The following is a 21,000-nucleotide window of genomic DNA, read 5'->3' as shown; positions in this document are numbered from 1 at the left end:
CAAAACCAATATAATATTGTAAAGTAATTAACCTCCAATTAAAATAAATAAATTTATATTAAAAAAGAAAGAAAGACAATACTCTAAAATATAAATTGTTTTCAAGTTGATCCATTGATTTAAAACAAGCTCCATCAAAATCCTAGCAAATCATTTTTCTATGAATTGACTTTCTGGTTCTAAAATTTATATGGAAATAGAGAGGACCCAGATTAAAAATAAATAAATAAATAAAAACACTCGATAAAAATAACAAAATTATACTGGCAATAGTAGAGAAAACTAGATCAATAAAAAAACAGGAAGTGCAGACAGAGACTCATGTCAATGTGCCCCTGACTCCATTTCTCCAAGCCTGTCTGTCTATAAATCCCTGCTTCCCTAGGTCTCTCCTTTCCTACCTCAGTCCCTATTTCCCTCTGCTCAGTAAAAACTCCAGTATTGCTGCTTTTGAGGGCCTGCCCTCCTCTCTCAATAACTGACCCACATTCATAAAAGACCTGAAGACATTTCCACACTGGATGTGTTGGCTATGATTCTATGAGGGTGGATGGGATTTTTACTGTTTATCTTGGATGGGGAGACGCCTCCAAGCCAGCACAGGCCGTGACATGTGACTCTAGCTCAGACATCTCAGTTCTCAACTCCTGACTTTATGAAAAGCTGGCACTGCTGAGCACTGTGGAAGAGTGGGAGCAATCTCTGGACTTTTGGTCAGTGGTGTACACTGAGCATCATACACACAAACCCTGCATTCTCGATAAGCAGAATGACACCTTTGGGTTTAGCAAGGTACCTGCATGTTTAGAGTGTGATTACTCAGCATATGACTACTAATTTAAGGGGCTTCCCAAGTGGCACTAGTGGTAAAGAGCCCACCTACCAATGCAGGATATGCAAGAGACATAGGATCAATCCTTGGATGTGGAAGATCCCCTAGAGAAGGCCATGGCAACCCACTCCACTATTCTTGCATGGAGAAACCCATGGACTTGAAGAGCCTGGTGGGCTACAGTCCATAGGGAGGTGATAGTACTTTCAATTTAAAATGTTTATTCTGGGCTTCCCCAATAGCTCAGTTGGTAAAGAAGCCACCTGCATGCAGGAGACGCCAGTTCGATTCCTGGGTCAGGAAGTCCGCTGGAGAAGGGATAGGCTACCTGTTGCAGTATTCTCCAATATTCTAGCCTAGAGAATTGCATGGACTATATATATATATATATATAGTCCATGGGGTCACAAAGAGTCAGACATGACTGAGTAACTTTCACGTTACTTCACTTCACCTTTAAATAGGACCAGTGGATGAACTATATGATCAGTAGAATGAAATAAGCAAATATTAATTCTCCTAGCTGCTAAAATAAGACATATTAGAAACTAATATTCTAGGAAGGATTTTCTTGAGTAGATTATATGAGTGTGTCCAGTAACAAAAAACGTCATTGATCCCCAGCATTTAGACCGTGTAAAACAAACATGATGAGAATCAGATTGTCAAATTACCATCTGACTTTTTTCCAGCAACTGAGGACCATTATGATTGCATTTCTTATCTCTGTGGACACTGCCCCCACAAGATCTGGGTAATCTTTTTCTTTTTGCTAAAGTTAATTTTACTGTAGATTCATTAGTAGTTTAACTAGGTCACCAAGGACATTTCTGCTTGTTCCCTTAATGGCTCCCTGTGCACTTACGTAAATAAAACCAGTAAAGCACATGCTATTTCTATTCATGAATGCTTATACAGTAACTCATTTCTTTGCACAGAGACCTCAGACCATCTTCACTTTTATAGCCAGGGAGAGTTGCTAGCAATTATTTGCCATTGTTTGTCCATTCTTTCAGTCACAGACTTCAGAGAAGTTTTAATAGCATTTTAATCAGAGATAAGAACTCTCATCAGAATTCATTTTCCACGTGGTGATGGTAAAAGCAAAGGTCCTGGTCTCTAGGTCACTGCATATCGCCTTGCATTTGCAGACACTCTTACCTGGAATAAAATGTGGGGCTCAAGGGGATGTCAAAGTTAACTCAAAATTATAGCCATTAGCATCTAGTGTTTCTCAGACTCAAAAAGAAGTTTTGTATTAAATTTCCTGAAAAGTTATGGGGAACTACCAGAAAGTAAGTATGAAATGTTTGTCGTTTATGTACCTAAAAGTTTGAAAATGGAAGCATGGAAGTTTTTGTAAATGCAGTCCCTGGATAAAGGCAGTGAGATCTTTCTGATGGAATAACCTGAGTCCAAGAAGTATCTTCACGTTCACAGAGGATTTGAAAAGCAATCTGAGCTCCTGCTTTCTTCTGTATAACATGGTAAGGAACCTGAACACAACTCTTAAGCATTTTTCTGGGAAGTGATTAGAATTAAGGTAAGAAGGGTAAGAGCAAATGGAGACACATTAGTAATACTGGACTCTGATGTGTTTCTAGGAAATCTTCCTTTCTTTCATATACTATTCTATGAGTTCTAGAGGAATGCTGCTGTTGCTGCTAAGTTGCTTCAGTCATATACAACTCTTTACAACACCATGGACTATTCCTTACCAGACTCCTCTGTCCATGGGATTCTCCAGGCAAGAATACTAGAGTGGGTTGCCATGCCTTTCTCTAGGGGATCTTCCCCATCCAATGATCGAACCCGTGTCTCTTGAATATCCTGCATTGGTAGGTGGGCTCTTTACCACTAGTGCCACCTGGGAAGCCTTCTAGAGGAATGTAGAAGATAAATATGTGTGTATCTTATTGTGAAGGACAAAAGCAATGTTATTTTTACAGAGAAAAATGAAAAATATCAATTTTCTATAAGTGAAACAGTCATAGCCTAAAAGTCCAGTATTAAATGTAATTTATGTTAATGATTTTCCTCTTCAAGCAATGATTCAAACAATGATGTGAAGTTATCTAAAAATCTCACTCTGCCATTTCCTCTGAACTGTGAACACTAAATTATACATTTTCACAATACGTAATATGGTATTAACTGGGAGTCAGTATGTTGACCAGCATGTTGGCCCTGGGTTATGCAAGCAGAAGGAGCTGAGGAGATGAACATTAGCAGTATGAGTGGGAAGACACGTGACTCTCAGAAAAGCATCATGTCTTAGCCTTAGAGAGACATCTGATGGGCTCACATTATTCAAAGGTTTCCAACACTCTGGCAAACCCTTTATCCCGTGACAGTAGGTGAGCTGACTTTTCCTGTGAAAGTGTCTAAAAACCCCATCACGCTGTGGCAATCCTCCTCAATAGAAAAGACATAATGCCTTCTCTAAACTCAGAGGGAAATATCCCTTAAGATATTTTCTGAGTAATATCTTAAAACATCACATGAAAAAACATTCATGTTACCAAAAAATTGGTGTCTTATGGGGAGATTTCTTCTATTCATTTACTAAAGTAAACCAGATGCCCTGGAAATACTGTTTGCAACCAAGACATTCGAAAAGCTGATATTTTAATTAATGTGTTATTATTAGAATTGACACTAAAAATCCTAAAATTACAATTTCCTAGAAACAATTAAGCTTTGGATCTGATGTGAACTGGCCCAAATTCTAGCTCTGACACTTCTTAAAAGTTCATTATGACTCTCCTCACTGAGCGTGGTGGGTGAACAGATAGGAAATGTGAGAAATGAAAAGTGCACAAGGGCTTCCTGGTAGGAAGCTCACTTAATAGCCAGGTTTTATTTATTCTCTGTGTCATGTTTAGTCTTTGTTAATATTAATGCCTGATGATACCTGTTCTTTGGGGGAATAGCCACAGAGTCTATCCTTGGGCCAGACTGCTAAGAACAAAGAGATGTCCTGAAGCCATGAGAGTAGCAGAAATGATAAGAAACATTTCAAGCATGAGGTGTGTCCTCAGAGAAAGAAATCATGGCAAAGAAGGCAGTTCTTTCCCTACGATATATTCTCACTCTTGTGCATCTTGGAGGATATAGCCTCAGAAGGATTTGGGGAGCTGAAATATCTGTGCATAAACTATAGAACCCCAATAAGAATCTTGGAAGCCTAAGGTCAGGATTCTGTTTCCCCAGAAAACCATCAGAACATCCCACTGGTCAGTGATCTGTAAAGGCTTAGGATGGGTGGAACGTTAGATAACAGATGGAATTCCTGTTGAAACAGGAATTCAGGAGAAAAAAAAAAGCATGCTGTTAAAACTGGTACACAAGAGAGACACACATTATCTATTAGGAAAGGGACTCAAAGAAGAAATTCTGGAGGGGGATGGGACTTAGGAAATTTCATGGTAACTCTCATACTGTTCTTCAATTCAGTCAGTTCAGTAGCTCAGTCATGTCCAACTCTTCGTGATCCCATGGACTGCAGCACACCAGGCTTCCCTGTCCCTCACCAACTCCTGGAGATTGCTCAAACACATGCCCATCAAGTCAGTGATGCCATCCAATCATCTCATCCTCTGTCATCCCCTTCTCCTCCTGCCTTCAATCGTTCCCAGCATCAGGGTCTTTTCCAATGAGTCAGTTCTTCGCATCAGGTGACCAACACACTGGAGCTTCAGCTTCAGCATCAAGACTGTTCCTAAGTCACTCAAATAGTAAAAACAAGATTAAGAAATTATTTGAAAGGGATAATTTTTGCAAAGCATTGAAAATAGTACTACTAAAGCACTGGTGGCTTTTTAATTACCATAAGGTAAAAAAAATTACTTGTTGATATGTTGTACTAACAATTAGGAAAATAAAATTTTTATGCATCTGTTTCTATTACTCAACATTTGTGGGTCTCCTATTCTATACTGAGGATTAGGGATACCACAGTGGCTGCCAAAATTTCAGAGGACTGTGACACAGACATTAAAATTGATCCTGTAACCAGAATGGAAATAAAATTTCAGATGAATGCTTTTCATGAACATTCTGAAGACGAATTTAATGTAGAGTCCAGGGAAATGAAGCATGATTCAATCACTTTTCTACGTCATGATTATTGATGATCAAGTAAAAGCTTTAAAATGTGCATCTGCTGCCTGATTCAGAGAAGGCAATGGCAACCCACTCCAGTACTCTTGCCTGGAAAATCCCACGGATGGAGGAGCCTGGTGGACTGCAGTCCATGGGGTCGCTAAGAGTCGGACACGACTGAGCGACTTGACTTTGACTTTTCACTTTCATGCATTGGAGAAAGAAATGGCAACCCACTCCAGTGTTCTTGCCTGGAGAATCCCAGGGATGGGGGAGTCTGGTGGGCTGCCGTCTATGGGGTCGCACAGAGTCAGAGACAACTGAAGTGACTTAGCAGCAGCAGCAGCTGCTGCCTGATTCACTACTTTATTCTACATAGCTTGTTGAAATTTATTTTTATATTCTATTCCTCAGATTAAACACTTATCCATTAATACAGACTTCTTATGTATCTGAAGATAGTGATGAAAAATCACTCTGAAATAACAACATTCATCCTACTAGGATTAACAGACGACCCAAGACTACAGGTTTTTCTTTCAGTGTTTCTGTTTCTCACCTACACTTCCACTGTTGCTGGAAATCTAGTCATTATCCTCCTCACTCTGGTGAGCTCTCACCTTAAAACACCCATGTACTTTTTCCTTCGGAACTTCTCCATCTTAGAAATAATCTTTACGACTGTCTGTGTTCCTCGATTCCTGTACAGCATGACAACTGGAGACAAAAGAGTGAGCTATAATGCTTGTGCCATCCAGCTATTTTTTGTCATCCTCATCGGGGCAACAGAATTTTTTCTTCTAACTGCCATGTCCTATGACCGCTACTTGGCCATCTGCAAGCCCCTGCACTACACCACCATCATGAGTGAAGAGGTCTGCACCATTCTGGTCCTTTGCTCTTGGCTGATTGGGTTAATTGTCATACTCCCACCACTTAGCCTGGGAGTTCAGCTAGATTTCTGTAACTCCAATCTCATTGACCATTTTGGCTGTGATGCATCTCCTCTTCTAAAGATTGTGTGCTCAGACACTCAATTTATAGAGCAACTTGTTTTAATCATGGCAGTGCTGACCCTCATACTCACACTAGTCTGTGTAATTGTGTCTTACACATACATCATCAAGACTATTTTAAGACTCCCTTTGGCTCAGCAAAGAAAAAAGGCTTTCTCTACTTGTTCCTCCCATATGATTGTAGTTTCCATCACTTATGGGAGTTGCATCTTTATCTATATCAAACCAGCAAAGGAAGGTGTGGCCATTAATAAGGTGGTGTCCCTTCTCAACACTTCCATTATTCCTTTGATAAACCCTTTCATTTATACTCTACGGAATAAGCAAGTCAAACAAGCCTTCAGGGACTCTATTAAAAAAATGGCATTTCTTTCCAAAAATTAGGTGACTAAAAATATTTTATAAAGTAAAAATACATATACATATGGATTTCAATATTTTACTATGTGTTCTAATTCAGATCTACAGAGCAGAACTAAAGGTACAGTCTGATTAATCACTGAAATTTCTTTTCTATTTCTCTGAGAACCATGGCCTGAAAAAAGTGTTATGTCCTTAATCCAAGTAGGCCTTCATTCCTCATGGCTCACTTTCATAAATAAGAATGAATATAGATTTCCAGAATCTATACAACCCCTCACCATCCTGATAGCTGAACCACAGAAAGACAGTAACAAAAATATGAGGTGGATTTTTTTCTATTCATTCCTCCAGTTTTACAGCTCTTTGGGGGCAAAATTATTTATCTTAGGATTCCCTCCTGATCTAGCATCCACTATCAAGAAGAATAAGTTGGCCTTCCCTGGTGGCTCAAGTGGTAAAGAATCTGCCTGCCAATGCAGGAGAGGCAGGTTAGATCCCTGGTCTGGGAAGAACCCACATGTCGTGGAGCAACTAAGCCTGTGTGCCACAACTATTGAGCCTGTGCTCTAGAGCCCAGGAGCCACAACTACTGAGCCTACAAACTGCAACTACTGAAGCCTGTGCCCTAGAGCCTGTGCTCTGCAACACAGGAAGTCAAGGCAATGAGAAGCCTGTGCACAACAAAGAATAGCCCCCACTTGTTAGCGAAAAGCCTCCACAGCAACAAAGACCCAGCACAGCAAAAAATAAATAAATAAAAGAATAGGTAGATGTAATTTTTCTAATCTTGTTTTTCATAATGCACCCCACCTTGCTACAGACTAAAATGGAACTATTTCATTATACTTGCTGTTAAACTGTTTTGATGTTTTAATTTTTTTATTTTTGGCATTACTGCCCTTTGTTTTATTTTTTCCAGTTTCATTTAAATATAATTAGCAAATAGCATTGTATTAGCTTAAGTTATACAACATTATGATTTGATATACATATATATTGAGAAATGGTTACCACAATAAGTTTAGATCTTATCTACCATCTCACATTATTACAGTTTCTATGTGATGAGACCACTTTGAGATGTTGTTTCTCAGTGCACCAGCCCCAAGCATCCTGTATCCTGCATCGAACTTAGACTGGCAATTCGTTTCTTATATGATATTATACATGTTTCAATGCCATTCTTCCAAATCATCCCACCCTCTCTCTCCAATACAATATTGTAAAGTAAAATAATAATAAAAGAAAAGAAAAGACGTTGTTTCTTGGCAACTTTTACATAAACTACCGAGTATTTTTAACTCAAGTCACCATACTGTACATTACGTCCTCAGGACATATTTATCTTATGACCAGAATTTTGAGCCCTTGACACCCTTTATGCATTTCCCTCAGCCTTGGCCAACCACCAATCTGTTCTCTGTTCCTATGCATTTGATCTTTTTAGATTCCACACACAGGTGATATCACACAGTATTTGTCTTCCTTCCTCTGTTTTACTTATTTTACCTAGCATAATGCTCTCAAGGTCCATCCATGTTGTCGAAATGGCAGAATTTCCTTCTTTTTATGACTGAATGATATTCCTTTCTATATATACCACCTCTTCTTTATCCATTCATAGACCATCTATGGATACTTAGGTTGTTTACATGTTTTGGCTATTTTAAATAATGCCACAATAAACTTGGAAGTGCAAATATCCCAAAGAAATATGTAATTCCATTTCCTTCAATTACATAACCAAAAGAGGGACTATTGGATCATAATATACTTCTATTGTATATTATAAAGCTATTTTTATATTTAATATATATATGATAGTACTAAACAGAGTGCCAAGGTTCCCTTTTTCCACATACTTACCAATACTTATCTTTTTATTATTATTTTATTGTTATTGTTATTATAGCCATTCTAACAGGTGTGAGGTGATATTTCATTGAAGTTTTTTTTTGATTTGCATTTCCCTGATGATTAGTGATATTAAGCACCTTTTCATGTACCCTGCTGGCTATTTTATATCTTCTTAGGAAAAATGTATATTCAAGTTCTCTGCCCATTTTTTGCTTAAGTTGTTGAGATATCTTTACTACTAAGTTGTACAAGATCCTTGTATATTTAGGATAAGAACCCCTTTTCAGATATATGGCTTGCAAACATTTTCTCCCATTCCACAGGTTGTGTTTTCACTTTGTTTATTCTTTCCTTTTCAGTACAGAAGCTTTTTAGTTTGATTTAGCTTCTCATTTAATTTTGCTTTTGTTGCTTGAGCTTTTGGTTTTATACTCAAAAAAAATCATATCAAGGAGCTTTCCTTCTATACTTTAAGAGTTTACACATTCAGGTCTTAATATATGTCTTAAATTAATTTGGATTTGATTTTTGTTTATGGTGTAAGATAAGGGTCTAGTTTCACTCTTCTGCATGCAGATATACAGTTTATCCCATCATTTATTGAAGAGTCTATTCTTTCCCCATTGTGGGTAACCACTTATTTTAGTCCTGCAGACAGTACAGTCACCTAAACAACACCAAAGGTCTCTTCAGATCAAACATTTCCACTCTTCTGACCACTATGATAATGAGACTTATTTTATCTGTTAGGTTTAAGTGGTGCCACCTGATGCCTACTCTACAGGCTTCCATCATTCCATCAAATTCAGAGAGCTCTTTTTGATAGCAATATTTCCCATTGTCATCCCTTGCCTTCAAAGAATATTCACTACAGAGTACTTCAGGAAGCCAAGTCTTCTCATCAACAATGTATTTCACAGAGGCTGATGAATAGAATGTACCCTAGAACTTCCAGGGCTATCCTTATACAGTAGGCAAGGAAGTCTTACATAATAAATCTACTTTAGTATACCAATCTCCCTAAGTCTTTGGATGCATCCTCAACAACATAAAGAAGAAGTTCTGGAATTTCAACTTCATCCAGTGTAGAGAGTCGATGGGAACTTGAGAGGATAAAACTGTTTCTAATGATTTAAATATTACCAGAATAAACTTTAAAAATCTTCATAAAGATACAGATACATCCAGGCTTCCAGAAGGTAAAATCCATAATGCCTGACATAATCGAAATTCCCAGACATTCAAAGAAGCAGGAAATACAGCATATAATGAGAACAGTGAATAAAAATAGACCCCCAAAATTGCACAGATAATATAATTAAAAGAGAATATAGCTAAAATAGCAATATAACTATACCCAGTAGGTTGAAGATTATAGAAAAAGAATATTTTAAGTAAAAAAAATTTATTTAAAATATTCAAATCAAACTTACAGAGGTTAAAACTGCACCATCGAGAAAAATAAGCACTGAGTAGTTTTAACATCAATTAAATATTATAGAAGAAAAATTTTGTTAACTGGAAGAAGCAGCAATAAAAGTTCTCTACACAAAACATGCAAAGAAATAGATCCTTAAACAAAATTAACAGAGCACCAGGAAACCGTAAGATAAATTCAAGAGGCCTTATACATTATATAGTTAGAGTCTCCTAAAAATAGAAAGGACTGAAAAAGTTTTTGAAGAAATGAGCAGGTGACGTCAGCAAAATTGTGGAGTGAAAAATAACTCTATCTCTCCCCTTCTATCTACAACCAGTAAAACATCTGCAATGCAACCCAAGAATATTCTATCCAGCAAAGTTATCATTCAGATATGAAGAAAAATAAAGACTTTTCTAGACAAATAAAAGCTTAGGCGATTCATCAACACTAGACCTACCTTATGCATGCCTGCTAAGTCACTTCAATCGTGTCTTACTCTGTGCAACACTATGGACTGTGTAGCTCACCAGGCTCCCCTGCCCATGGGATTCTCCAGGAAAGAATCCTGGAGTGGTTTGCCATGCCCTTCTCCAGCAGATCTTTCATACTCAGGGATGGAACCCACGACTCTTACATCTCCTGCACTGGCAGATGGGTTCTTTACCACTAGCACCAACTGGGAAGCCCAGACCTGCCTTATAAGAAATCATAAAGGGAGAAGGTTCATAGCAATACAGGCATACCTCAAGAAACAAGAAAAAAGCCAAATAAATAACCTAACTCTACACCTAAAGCAACTAGAAAATGAAGAAATGAACCCCAGGGTTAGTAGAAGGAAAGAAATCTTTAAAATTAGGGCAGAAATAAATGTAAAAGAAACAAAAGAGACCATAGCAAAAATCAACAGGCCAAAAGCTGGTTCTCTGAGAGGATACATACAACTGACAAACCACTACCAAGAAACAAAGGGAGAAAAATCAAATCAATAAAATTAGAAATGAAAATGAAGAGATCACAACAGACAACATAGAAATACAAGGATCATAAGAAACTACTATCAGCAATTATATGCCAATAAAATGGACAACGTGAAAGAAGTGGACAAATTCTTAGAAAAGTACAACTTTCCAAAACTGAACCAGGAAGAAATAGAAAATCTTAACAGACCCATCACAAGCACAGACATTGAAACTGTAATCAGAAATCTTCCAGCAAACAAAAGCCCAGGTCCAGACGGCTTCACAGCTGAATTCTACCAAAAATTTCGAGAAGAGCTAACACCTATCCTCCTCAAACTCTTCCAGAAAATTGCAGAGGAAGGCAAACTACCAAACTCATTCTATGAGGCCACCATCACCCTAATACCAAAACCTGACAAAGATACTACAAAAAAAGAAAACTACAGGCCAATATCACTGATGAACATAGATGCAAAAATCCTTAACAAAATTCTAGCAATCAGAATCCAACAACACATTAAAAAGATCATACACCATGACCAAGTGGGCTTTATCCCAGGGATGCAAGGATTCTTCAATATCCGCAAATCAATCAATGTAATTCACCACATTAACAAATTGAAACATAAAAACCATATGATTATCTCAATAGATGCAGAGAAGGCCTTTGACAAAATTCAACATCCATTTATGATAAAAACTCTCCAGAAAGCAGGAATAGAAGGAACATACCTCAACATAATAAAAGCTATCTATGACAAACCCACAGCAAACATTATCCTCAATGGTGAAAAATTAAAAGCATTTCCCCTAAAGTCAGGAATAAGACAAGGGTGCCCACTTTCACCACTTCTATTCAACATAGTTCTGGAAGTTTCCGCCACAGCAATCAGAGCAGAAAAAGAAATAAAAGGAATCCACATTGGAAAAGAAGAAGTAAAACTCTCACTGTTTGCAGATGACATGATCCTCTACATAGAAAACCCTAAAGACTCCACCAGAAAATTACTAGAGCTAATCAATGAATATAGTAAAGTTGCAGGATATAAAATCAACACACAGAAATCCCTTGCATTCCTATACACTAATAATGAGAAAGTAGAAAAAGAAATTAAGGAAACAATTCCATTCACCATTGCAATGAAAAGAATAAAATACTTAGGAATATATCTACCTAAAGAAACTAAAGACCTATACATAGAAAACTATAAAACACTGGTGAAAGAAATCAAAGAGGACACTAATAGATGGAGAAATATACCATGTTCATGGATCGGAAGAATCAATATAGTGAAAATGAATATACTACCCAAAGCAATTTACAAATTCAATGCAATCCCTATTAAGCTACCAGCCATATTTTTCACAAAACTAGAACAAATAATTTCAAGATTTGTATGGAAATACAAAAAAACCTAGAATAACCAAAGCAATCTTGAGAAAGAAGAATGGAACTGGAGGAATCAACTTGCCTGACTTCAGGCTCTACTACAATGCCACAGTCATCAAGACAGTATGGTACTGGCACAAAGACAGACATATAGATCAATGGAACAAAATAGAAAGCCCAGAGATAAATCCACACACCTATGGACACCTTATCTTTGACAAAGGAGGCAAGAATATACAATGGAGTAAAGACAATCTCTTTAACAAGTGATGCTGGGAAAACTGGTCAACCACTTGTAAAGGAATGAAACTAGATCACTTTCTAACACCATACACAAAAATAAACTCAAAATGGATTAAAGATCTAAATGTAAGACCAGAAACTATAAAACTCCTAGAGGAGAATATAGGCAAAACACTCTCCGACATACATCACAGCAGGATCCTCTATGACCCATCTCCCAGAATTCTGGAAATAAAAGCAAAAATAAACAAATGGGAACCAATTAAAATTAAAAGCTTCTGCACAACAAAGGAAAATATAAGCAAAGTGAAAAGACAGCCTACTGAATGGGAGAAAATAATAGCAAATGAAGCAACTGACAAACAACTAATCTCAAAAATATACAAGCAACTTCTGCAGCTCAATTCCAAAAAAATAAACAACCCAATCAAATAATGGGCATAAGAACTAAATAGACATTTCTCCAAAGAAGACATACGGATGGCTAACAAACACATGAAAAGATGCTCAACATCACTTATTATTAGAGAAATGCAACTCAAAACCACAATGAGGTACCACTTCACACCAGTCAGAATGGCTGCGATCCAAAAATCTGCAAGCAAGAAATGCTGGAGAAGGTGTGGAGAAAAGGGAACCCTCTTATACTGTTGGTGGGAATGCAAACTAGTACAGCCACTTTGGAGAACAGTGTGGAGATTCCTTTAAAAATTGCAAATAGAACTACCTTATGACTCAGCAATCCCACTGCTGGGCATACACACCGAGGAAACCAGAATTGAAAGAGACACATGTACCCCAATGTTCATCGCAGCACTGTTTATAATAGCCAGGACATGGAAACAACCTAGATGTCCATCAGCAGATGAATGGATAAGAAAGCTGTGGTACATATACACAATGGAGTATTACTCAGCCATTAAAAAGAACACATTTGAGTCAGTTCTAATGAGGTGGATGAAAACTGGAGCCGATTATACAGAGTGAAGTAATCCAGAAAGAAAAACACCAATACACTATACTAACGCATATATATATGGAATTTAGAAAGATGATAACAATAACCCTGTATGCGAGACAGCAAAAGAGACACAGATGTATAAAACAGCCTTATGGACTCTGTGGGAGAGGGCGAGGGTGGGATGATTTGGGAGAATGGCATTGAAACACGTATAATATCATACGTGAAATGAATCACCAGTCCAGATTTGATGCATGATACAGGATAATCTGGGCTTGTGCACTGGGATGACCCAGAGGTATGGTACAGGGAGGGAGGTGGGAGCGAGGTTCAGGATGGGGAACACATGTACACCTGTGGCATACATGTACACATGTATGGCAAAACCAATACAATATTGTAAAGTAATTAGCCTCCAATTAAAATAAATAGACGTATTTTTTTAAAAAAAGAAATGATACAGAGATTGGCATTGAAACATGTATAATATCATATATGAAATGAATAGGCAGTCCAGGTTTGATGCATGATATTGTATGCTTGGGGCTGGTGCACTGAGACGACCCAGAGGGGTGGTACTGGGAGGGAGGAGGGAGGGGGGTTCAGGATGGGGAACATGTGTATACCCGTGGCAGATTCATGTTGATGTATGGCAAAACCAATACAATATTGTAAAGTAATTAACCTCCAATTAAAGTAGATAAATTTATATTTTAAAAAATGATAAAAAGAAACAAAAAGGCAAAAGCACACAAAACTTTCAGTAAGGTGATAAATAGAAAGACAGAATCAGAAAATTGAAACTCTTTATCAGAATAGATTTTTAACCGCTTTGTTATAGCATAAGGGAAATTAGAAAAAATAGCTATAGCTACTTCAATTTGGTAACAAACTCACCATATAAAAAGGGATAATTTAAGCCATCAAAACGCAAAAAGGGAAGAAGAAAGGGTGGAATCCATATAGGTTAAATAATGATAAGATGCTATCAGCAGAGAAATGAGCTATTTTATCTCTGAGACTTTTTATACAAACCCCATAGTAACAATAAAACATAAATCTAGAGCAGAGATGCAAAACATAAAAAAGAGAAACATCATAGAAAAACTACCAAGCCGAAATGGCAGACAGAAGCACAAGGGAAAAGAAATAAATGGAGACATAGAGCAACCAGAAAATAAAAGACAAAATTGGCAGCACCAAGTACTCATCTATCAATGATCATCCTAAAGGAAAATGGATTGAATTCACCAATCAAAAGACGTGGGGTGACTGGATGGATTAAAAAACGAGACCCAACTACATGCTGCCTAGAGACACAGTTCACCTTTAAAAACAAACACAAGGCTCAAAGTGAAAGGATGGAGAATGAATGGTCCAGGCAAATGACAGCCAAAAGAAAGTTGTCAAGCCATACTCATATCAGACAAAAATTGACTTTAAGCCAAAAAAGTAACAAGAGACAAAAATGGGCAGTATCTAATGATCACTGGGACAATTAATCAGGAAGACCATCTCTGCCATAGTCCACCAGGATGTTTTTCAAAAATGTACCATAAATACAGAGAGAGAGATTTCTTTCTCCCCAGCTCATTCTGCCAAGGAACATTTTCAATCACTCTCTCCCAATAGTAGGAAAAGTATGATGTGTCATACCTATTCAGTGTGAGAAAACTCCATGGAGCAGTAGTGAGTGGCCTGCGGAGAGGAAATACCTGCCCCAGTAAAGGCACCAAGAACACTCCTCTGCTGCATCATCTGACATGAGCATCAAGAATGAAAATGTCCAGAAATGACAGCAGAGATAGTCAAACAGACAGCTTTGCACAAGGTCACTGGACAGTAATTTGTTGTTCATTGTTCAGTCATGTCCAGCTCTTTGCAACCCTATGGACTGCAGCACACCAGGCTTTCCTGTCCTTCACTGTCTCCCAGAGTTTGCTCAAACTCATATCCATTGGGTCAATGACACTACCCAATTATCTCATCCTCTGTCGCCCCATTCTCCTCCTGCCCTCAACATTTCCCAGTATCTGGATAATAATAAGCTAAAGCAAAACAAACAAAAAAAATATCCTGGACAATATTGTAAAGTTAAAAAAAAAAAAGACATATCCTGGAAAGAGGCAATTTTTTGTCCAAGAGTTAGAATGAAAAACTTTCCGTTGCTTCAAATACCAATCGTTTCATTGCCTACCAGAAAAATCATAAGTAGAAGAAGAAAAAATGAAATACAGGTCAAGTAGCCCTAGAATATCAAGTTTGACATTTAAATGCTAGTGAGTCTTCAATATCAGAACCAGCAACTAGGGTAGCATGGAGGAAGAAGCAAGATCTTTGTACTCAGATAAACTTTTGTTCTAAACTTGCATCACTGCTATAGGGCATCCTGATTATTCATTTCTCTTCTCCTTAATTTCCTCATCTGTAAAAAGAGGGTAAGAATGTTTTTTTTTCTTCACTTTATCTGAGATTTATGTCAAAGATATATAGATATATATATATATATAAAAGTTCTAAATCGATTTTTAGATTCTAGGAATAATCTTAAGATTCAGCAAAGAAATCAAAACAGAATTCAGATGACATCAGACCACACTCAGTGTCTCTCAGGACACTGTCCCCATTGCTATGTGTGTTTTTGCACTGTTCATTAAGCTTCCACCAATTCATTAGTACTTTGGAAACTAGGTCACCAAGGACTATTTTGTTGTTCACTCAAATGTTCCCTGTGCACTGGTAGCACACTAAACATATAAAAGAAATGTTCTATTACAGAATTTGCAGAGAAGATTGCCTCCCCACCCAGAAAGATCAAATATGCCCTAACAAAACTCAAGAGAAGTCTTCCTTTTCTCTGCACTATCTCTTTTCCCTTTGAACTAACAGAAGAACTTGGAACTCTAGGATTAGATGTCATTTTAGAGTTGACAAGGGAAAAGGAGACTGAGACAGGGATCTTTGTATCAAGAGCCATGAAAATCTAGGAAAGTTCTGTTGATTGTCAGATTCGCCTGTGAGAGGATTTGTGTGTGTGTGTGTGTGTGTGTCCATCCATGCAGGTCTGTATGGAGAGTGAGACTGGGAACTGAGGCAGGTGAAATGTGAGATTAGGAAAAGAAGTGAATAAAAGCTCCTCACGAACTCAGTGCTCCTCAGACTGTGGTTTCCTCAAAGGCTGCTGCTTATAAAAATTGTCAGAAAATTGTCAGTGTTTAATTTGTCATGAAAGTCTTTTTTTCCATATTCCCTAACTATATGAAAAGGGTGAGTTCAGTCAACTTTTAAATGTGGGGTTTTAGTTCATTATAATTATGCAAAAGGTAATCAACACTCATTTCTAGTATGTTGTGACTGTGGCATGAAAATTCTAACTTCATGTTCCTTCAGAATAACAACATACTATCTCTCCAGTAAACCATTTTCCTCATGAGCTAAGGGAGGGATTTCTGTTTCAAAAACATGTCTGTGAACCCTGAGCCGTGCACCTCGATAACTCACCTAAGGTAAGTGATAATGCTGACAATTTTAGTAGAAAGAAAAGAACCTAAAGAAACTGAATGAGAATAGAAGAATATGAATAGTTACATAGTATAACTGAGGGCTAAGGAACAAACTTGGAGCAGTTATCATCCCAAATATAACATGCATTTTCACTTTTATCTGTGTTACCACATCACTGAGTATGCACCACAGTGAAATGTTATCTCCCACTGGTAGCCTCAAAACTCCTAGAGGGAAGAGATCCAGTTAATGGTTGAATCGCCAGTCTCTGATATTGTGCTCTTTATGTAATAGATGCTTATTATTTCTTTGCATGAGTAAGTATAGATTATCTGAATAAACTTTGGACTTTATTTAATAATAATGTATCAGTACCAGTTCATTGGGCTTCCCTGGTAGCTCGGTTGGTAAAGAATCTGCCTGCAAAGTAGGAGACCCGGGTTTGATCGTTGGGTTGGGAAGATACCCTGGAGAAGGGAATGGTTACCCACTCTAGCATTCTTGCCTGAAGAATTCCATGGACAGAGGAGCCTGGTGGGTTGCAATTCATGGGGTCGCAAAGAGCTGGATATGACTGAGTGACTATTACTTTTATTATAGTAACTTTATTCATTATAGTTCTGAACTGCAAATAACCCAAAAGTCCACCATGACTGAGCAAATTGAAAGGGAATATATATGCCAAACATACAGAGGATTCTCAAAAACATCGTGAGTGAAAACCAGATTTAAAAGATGGTCCCAATCATACAAAATTATTGAAAACTAATTTATACTGACAAAAAGCAAATTAATGATTATTTGGGGGGCCCAGAGTAAAGGAATGGATTAAATTGCAAAGGGAAACAAGGGAGATTTTTTATGATGGAAATGCAATGTATCTTGCATTGCATCTTGAGGTATCTTGGTTGTGGTGGTGATTTCACAGATATATACATTTTTTTCCAAACTCACTGAACTGCAAATCTTTTAATGATTGCAGTTTATTATACATAAAAGAAAGAAAGAAAGAGCACTAAGTCGTGTCCAACTCTTGTGACCCTATGCACTGTAGCCTGCCAGGCTCCTCTGTCCTTGGGATTTTCCAAGCAAGTATATTGGAGTGGGTTGTCATTTCCTTCTCCAAGTATACCTTAATAAAACTGAAAAAAAATTGAATTAACAATCCCAAATCCTAAATACCAGCAAATCTTATGGAGCATTTCTCATATAGTTAATACTACTTACCCACCAACTCAGATGTATGTTCTTTGAGTTGTTCTTTCAAAAGAATGATGCAATAAGAACTAGCACTTTTAAATGAACGTGATGCTGTTAAAATTTGGCATAATAAATAAGATGATCAACATAAAATATCAATTAAATATTTGTCCAAGCCCATGGACATTGAACACCAAGAATGAACCATAAAGTAAACTAACAGACTCTGAGTGACTGTGACGTGTCAAGTTCATCAGTTATAACAAATGTACAGCTCTGGTGGGGTTGTTGATAATGGAGGGGGGGAAGCTGTGCATATGTGGAGGCAAGAGGTATATGGGACATCTCTGTACCTTCCCCTCAACTTTGCTGTGAACACAAAATTCCCCTAAAGACATGTTTTGATTTAAAACACTCTACTAATAGATTTTTCTTGGTTTTGAAAATGGAGCATTTTGGTGTAGGGTGGAGAAGCAAAGAAAGAAGAGGATGGGCAAAAAAACTTCAAAAATGACATCCTGGTCCTCCAGGATGAGGGCAAATATTGCCACAAGGCAATATTGACCTTGAGAGCTTGTTTGGAGGTTCTAGCAGGGGAGCGCAGCTACTCGTATACCCTTGACCGAAGACCGGTCCTCCTCTATCGGCGATGGTCGTCCTCTTCGACCGAGCGCGCAGCTGCGGGAGGGACGCACATGGAGCGGTGAGGGAGGAGGGGGACACCCGCCTAGCCAGCCAGATCAGCCGAATCAACCCTGGCGATCAATGGGGTGACAGATGTCGCAACCAGATCGCCCTCACATCCAACAAGGCAATATTGTTAAGAAGCTGAATGTCAGATTTATGGCTTTTTAACTTAATATCTATTTAAATATACTTTCTTTTTCTAATGTTTATTTGTTTGTTTATTAATTTATCTGGCTGCCCTGGTCTTAGTTTCAGCATGTGGGCTCTTCATTGTGGCATGTGGGATGCTGGCATCCCTAACCAGGGATCAAACCCAGGACCCCTGCATGCACAGAGTCTTAACCACTGGACCACCAGAAGGAAAGAAAGTGAAGTCGTTCAGTCATGTCCGACTCTTTGCCACCCCATGGACTGTAGCCCACTAGGTTCCCCAGTCCATGGGATTTTCCAGGCATGAATACTGGAGTGGGTTGCCATTTCCTTCTCCAGGGGATCTTCCTGACCCAGGGATCGAACCCGGGTCTCCCTAATTGTAGGCAGGCACTTTACCATTTGAGCTACATCCTAAATATACTTCCTATTTGGAGAATTAGAGGTGTAAGATTCATAATAGGTATTTCTTATAAATGTCTCAGTAGGATGTCAAAGTCACTGTTAACAAACTGATTATTAAGTAAAAGAAAAAAAGTGCATGTTAACTAGCTTGCTGGGATATTTCATTCATCTTCTAATACTAGGTTTTTATGACATTTGTTTCTTCATGTGGATTCACTCTTGACTTGGCAGGAGGCAGTGATGAGAAATCATACAGCAATAACAACATTCATCCTCCTGGGACTGACAGATGACCCAAAACTACAAGTTCTGCTTTTTGTATTTTTGTTTCTCACCTACATGTTGAGTGTGGCTGGGAACCTCATCATCATCACCCTCACACTTTTGGATTCCCATCTTAAAACGCCCATGTATTATTTCCTCCGAAATTTCTCTTTCTTAGAAGTCTCATTCACCACAGTCTGTATTCCCAGATTCTTGTATTCTATGGCAACTGGAGATAATACTGTTACCTACAATGCTTGTGCCACCCAATTATTTTTTATTGTCCTCTTTGCAGCAACTGAATTTTTTCTCCTTGCAGCCATGTCTTATGACCGCTACATGGCCATTTGTAAACCCCTGCACTACACCACTATCATGAACAACAGAGTCTGCACTGCCCTCGTTCTCTGCTGTTGGTTGGCTGGCCTGTTGATCATCCTTCCACCTCTTGGCATGGGCCTCCAGCTGGAATTCTGTGATTCGAATGTGATTGATCATTTTGGCTGTGATACATCTCCTATTTTACAGATAACTTGCTCAGACACAGTGTTAATAGAGAGAATTGCTTTGAGTTTTGCTGTGCTGACACTCATTTTTACCTTACTGTGTGTGGTCCTCTCCTATACATACATCATCAAGACCATTCTAAGATTCCCTTCTGCCCAACAAAGGCAAAAGGCTTTTTCCACGTGTTCTTCCCACATTATTGTGGTTTCCATTACCTATGGCAGCTGCATCTTCATCTACATCAAGCCTTCAGCAAAGGAAGGAGTGGCCATCAACAAAGTGGTGTCTGTGCTCACAACTTCAGTTGCCCCTTTGCTTAATCCATTCATCTACACACTTCGAAACAAACAAGTGAAAGAGGCCTTTAAAGACACAGTAAAACAAGTTGTATTTCTCACAAAGAAGTAAGAGGCTATTAGTGTTTTTGAGACCAAGGTAAAATAAATTTAAATCTTAATAACTCAAAAGTAACAATTGTGAATTTGCCAAATAAATGGTTTCTTTATATTCTGTAGATTCATCAAGCTAATCCTACCCCAGGAAGATTTTTCTGTTATCATACAAAAGTGAAAATAAAGCTTTTTCTTCTTTCCTTCAAGCTTATTTCATTCAGTATGGTTTCTTCAATTAATTCATGTTCCAGAAACCAGATTCCCCAAAATAACCCATGTCATAAAAAGAAATTTAAATAAATAAAATTATATTTCTGATCATATGACTATCTCATGACACAGAATATAAATGCCCAGAGAGCATTTCTCACTCATTGGGAAGACTTCAGTATCTAAAACTCACTGGGAAGATACTTGCAGTATCTAGTGTTCAACTGTACAAGAGTCATTAGTCATTAAAGATTCTTTACCAAAGCTTTAAAAATGATCTTAAAAATAGTAAAGCTCTCTTTCTCATTTTAAAATGTTTATTTTTCAAGAATGAGTAAATGGTATTAATAGAGCAAATTCAAAATCAGTGAAGATAATTATATTCTTTCTTTTAAATCAATTTACATACAAAAATATTTCTGCTGGCCTTTCTGAAAATTATTTGGCTATGCTACATCCTGAAATATATGATTACAGAAGGGAAAGAAAAAGACTTCCAAATGCTGAAGACTTCTACTGACACTACCATCAAT

The 21,000-nt window shown here is 37.8% G+C and overlaps 2 protein-coding genes across 2 annotated transcripts; both read left to right on the top strand.

Annotated features, from left to right (window-relative positions):
* On the top strand, positions 5,401-6,506 carry LOC102172605 (olfactory receptor 6C2-like). The gene has a single exon (XM_005680439.3). It carries the CDS (start codon positions 5,401-5,403, stop codon positions 6,334-6,336), a length of 936 nt encoding a protein of 311 aa, XP_005680496.2. The 3' UTR covers positions 6,337-6,506.
* LOC102181272 (olfactory receptor 6C2-like) lies at positions 19,335-20,273 on the top strand. The gene has a single exon (XM_005680404.2). It carries the CDS (start codon positions 19,335-19,337, stop codon positions 20,271-20,273), a length of 939 nt encoding a protein of 312 aa, XP_005680461.2.

This window comes from Capra hircus, chromosome 5, assembly GCF_001704415.2.
Source record: "Capra hircus breed San Clemente chromosome 5, ASM170441v1, whole genome shotgun sequence".
NCBI classification, from domain to species: domain Eukaryota; kingdom Metazoa; phylum Chordata; class Mammalia; order Artiodactyla; family Bovidae; genus Capra; species Capra hircus.
This window is presented reverse-complemented; position numbering and strand designations above follow the sequence as displayed.

What these genes read in the sequence shown, in the direction of transcription:
- LOC102172605 (XM_005680439.3), top strand. Translation starts at nt 5,401, where the DNA reads ATGAAAAATCACTCTGAAATAACAACATTCATCCTACTAGGATTAACA.
- LOC102181272 (XM_005680404.2), top strand. Translation starts at nt 19,335, where the DNA reads ATGAGAAATCATACAGCAATAACAACATTCATCCTCCTGGGACTGACA.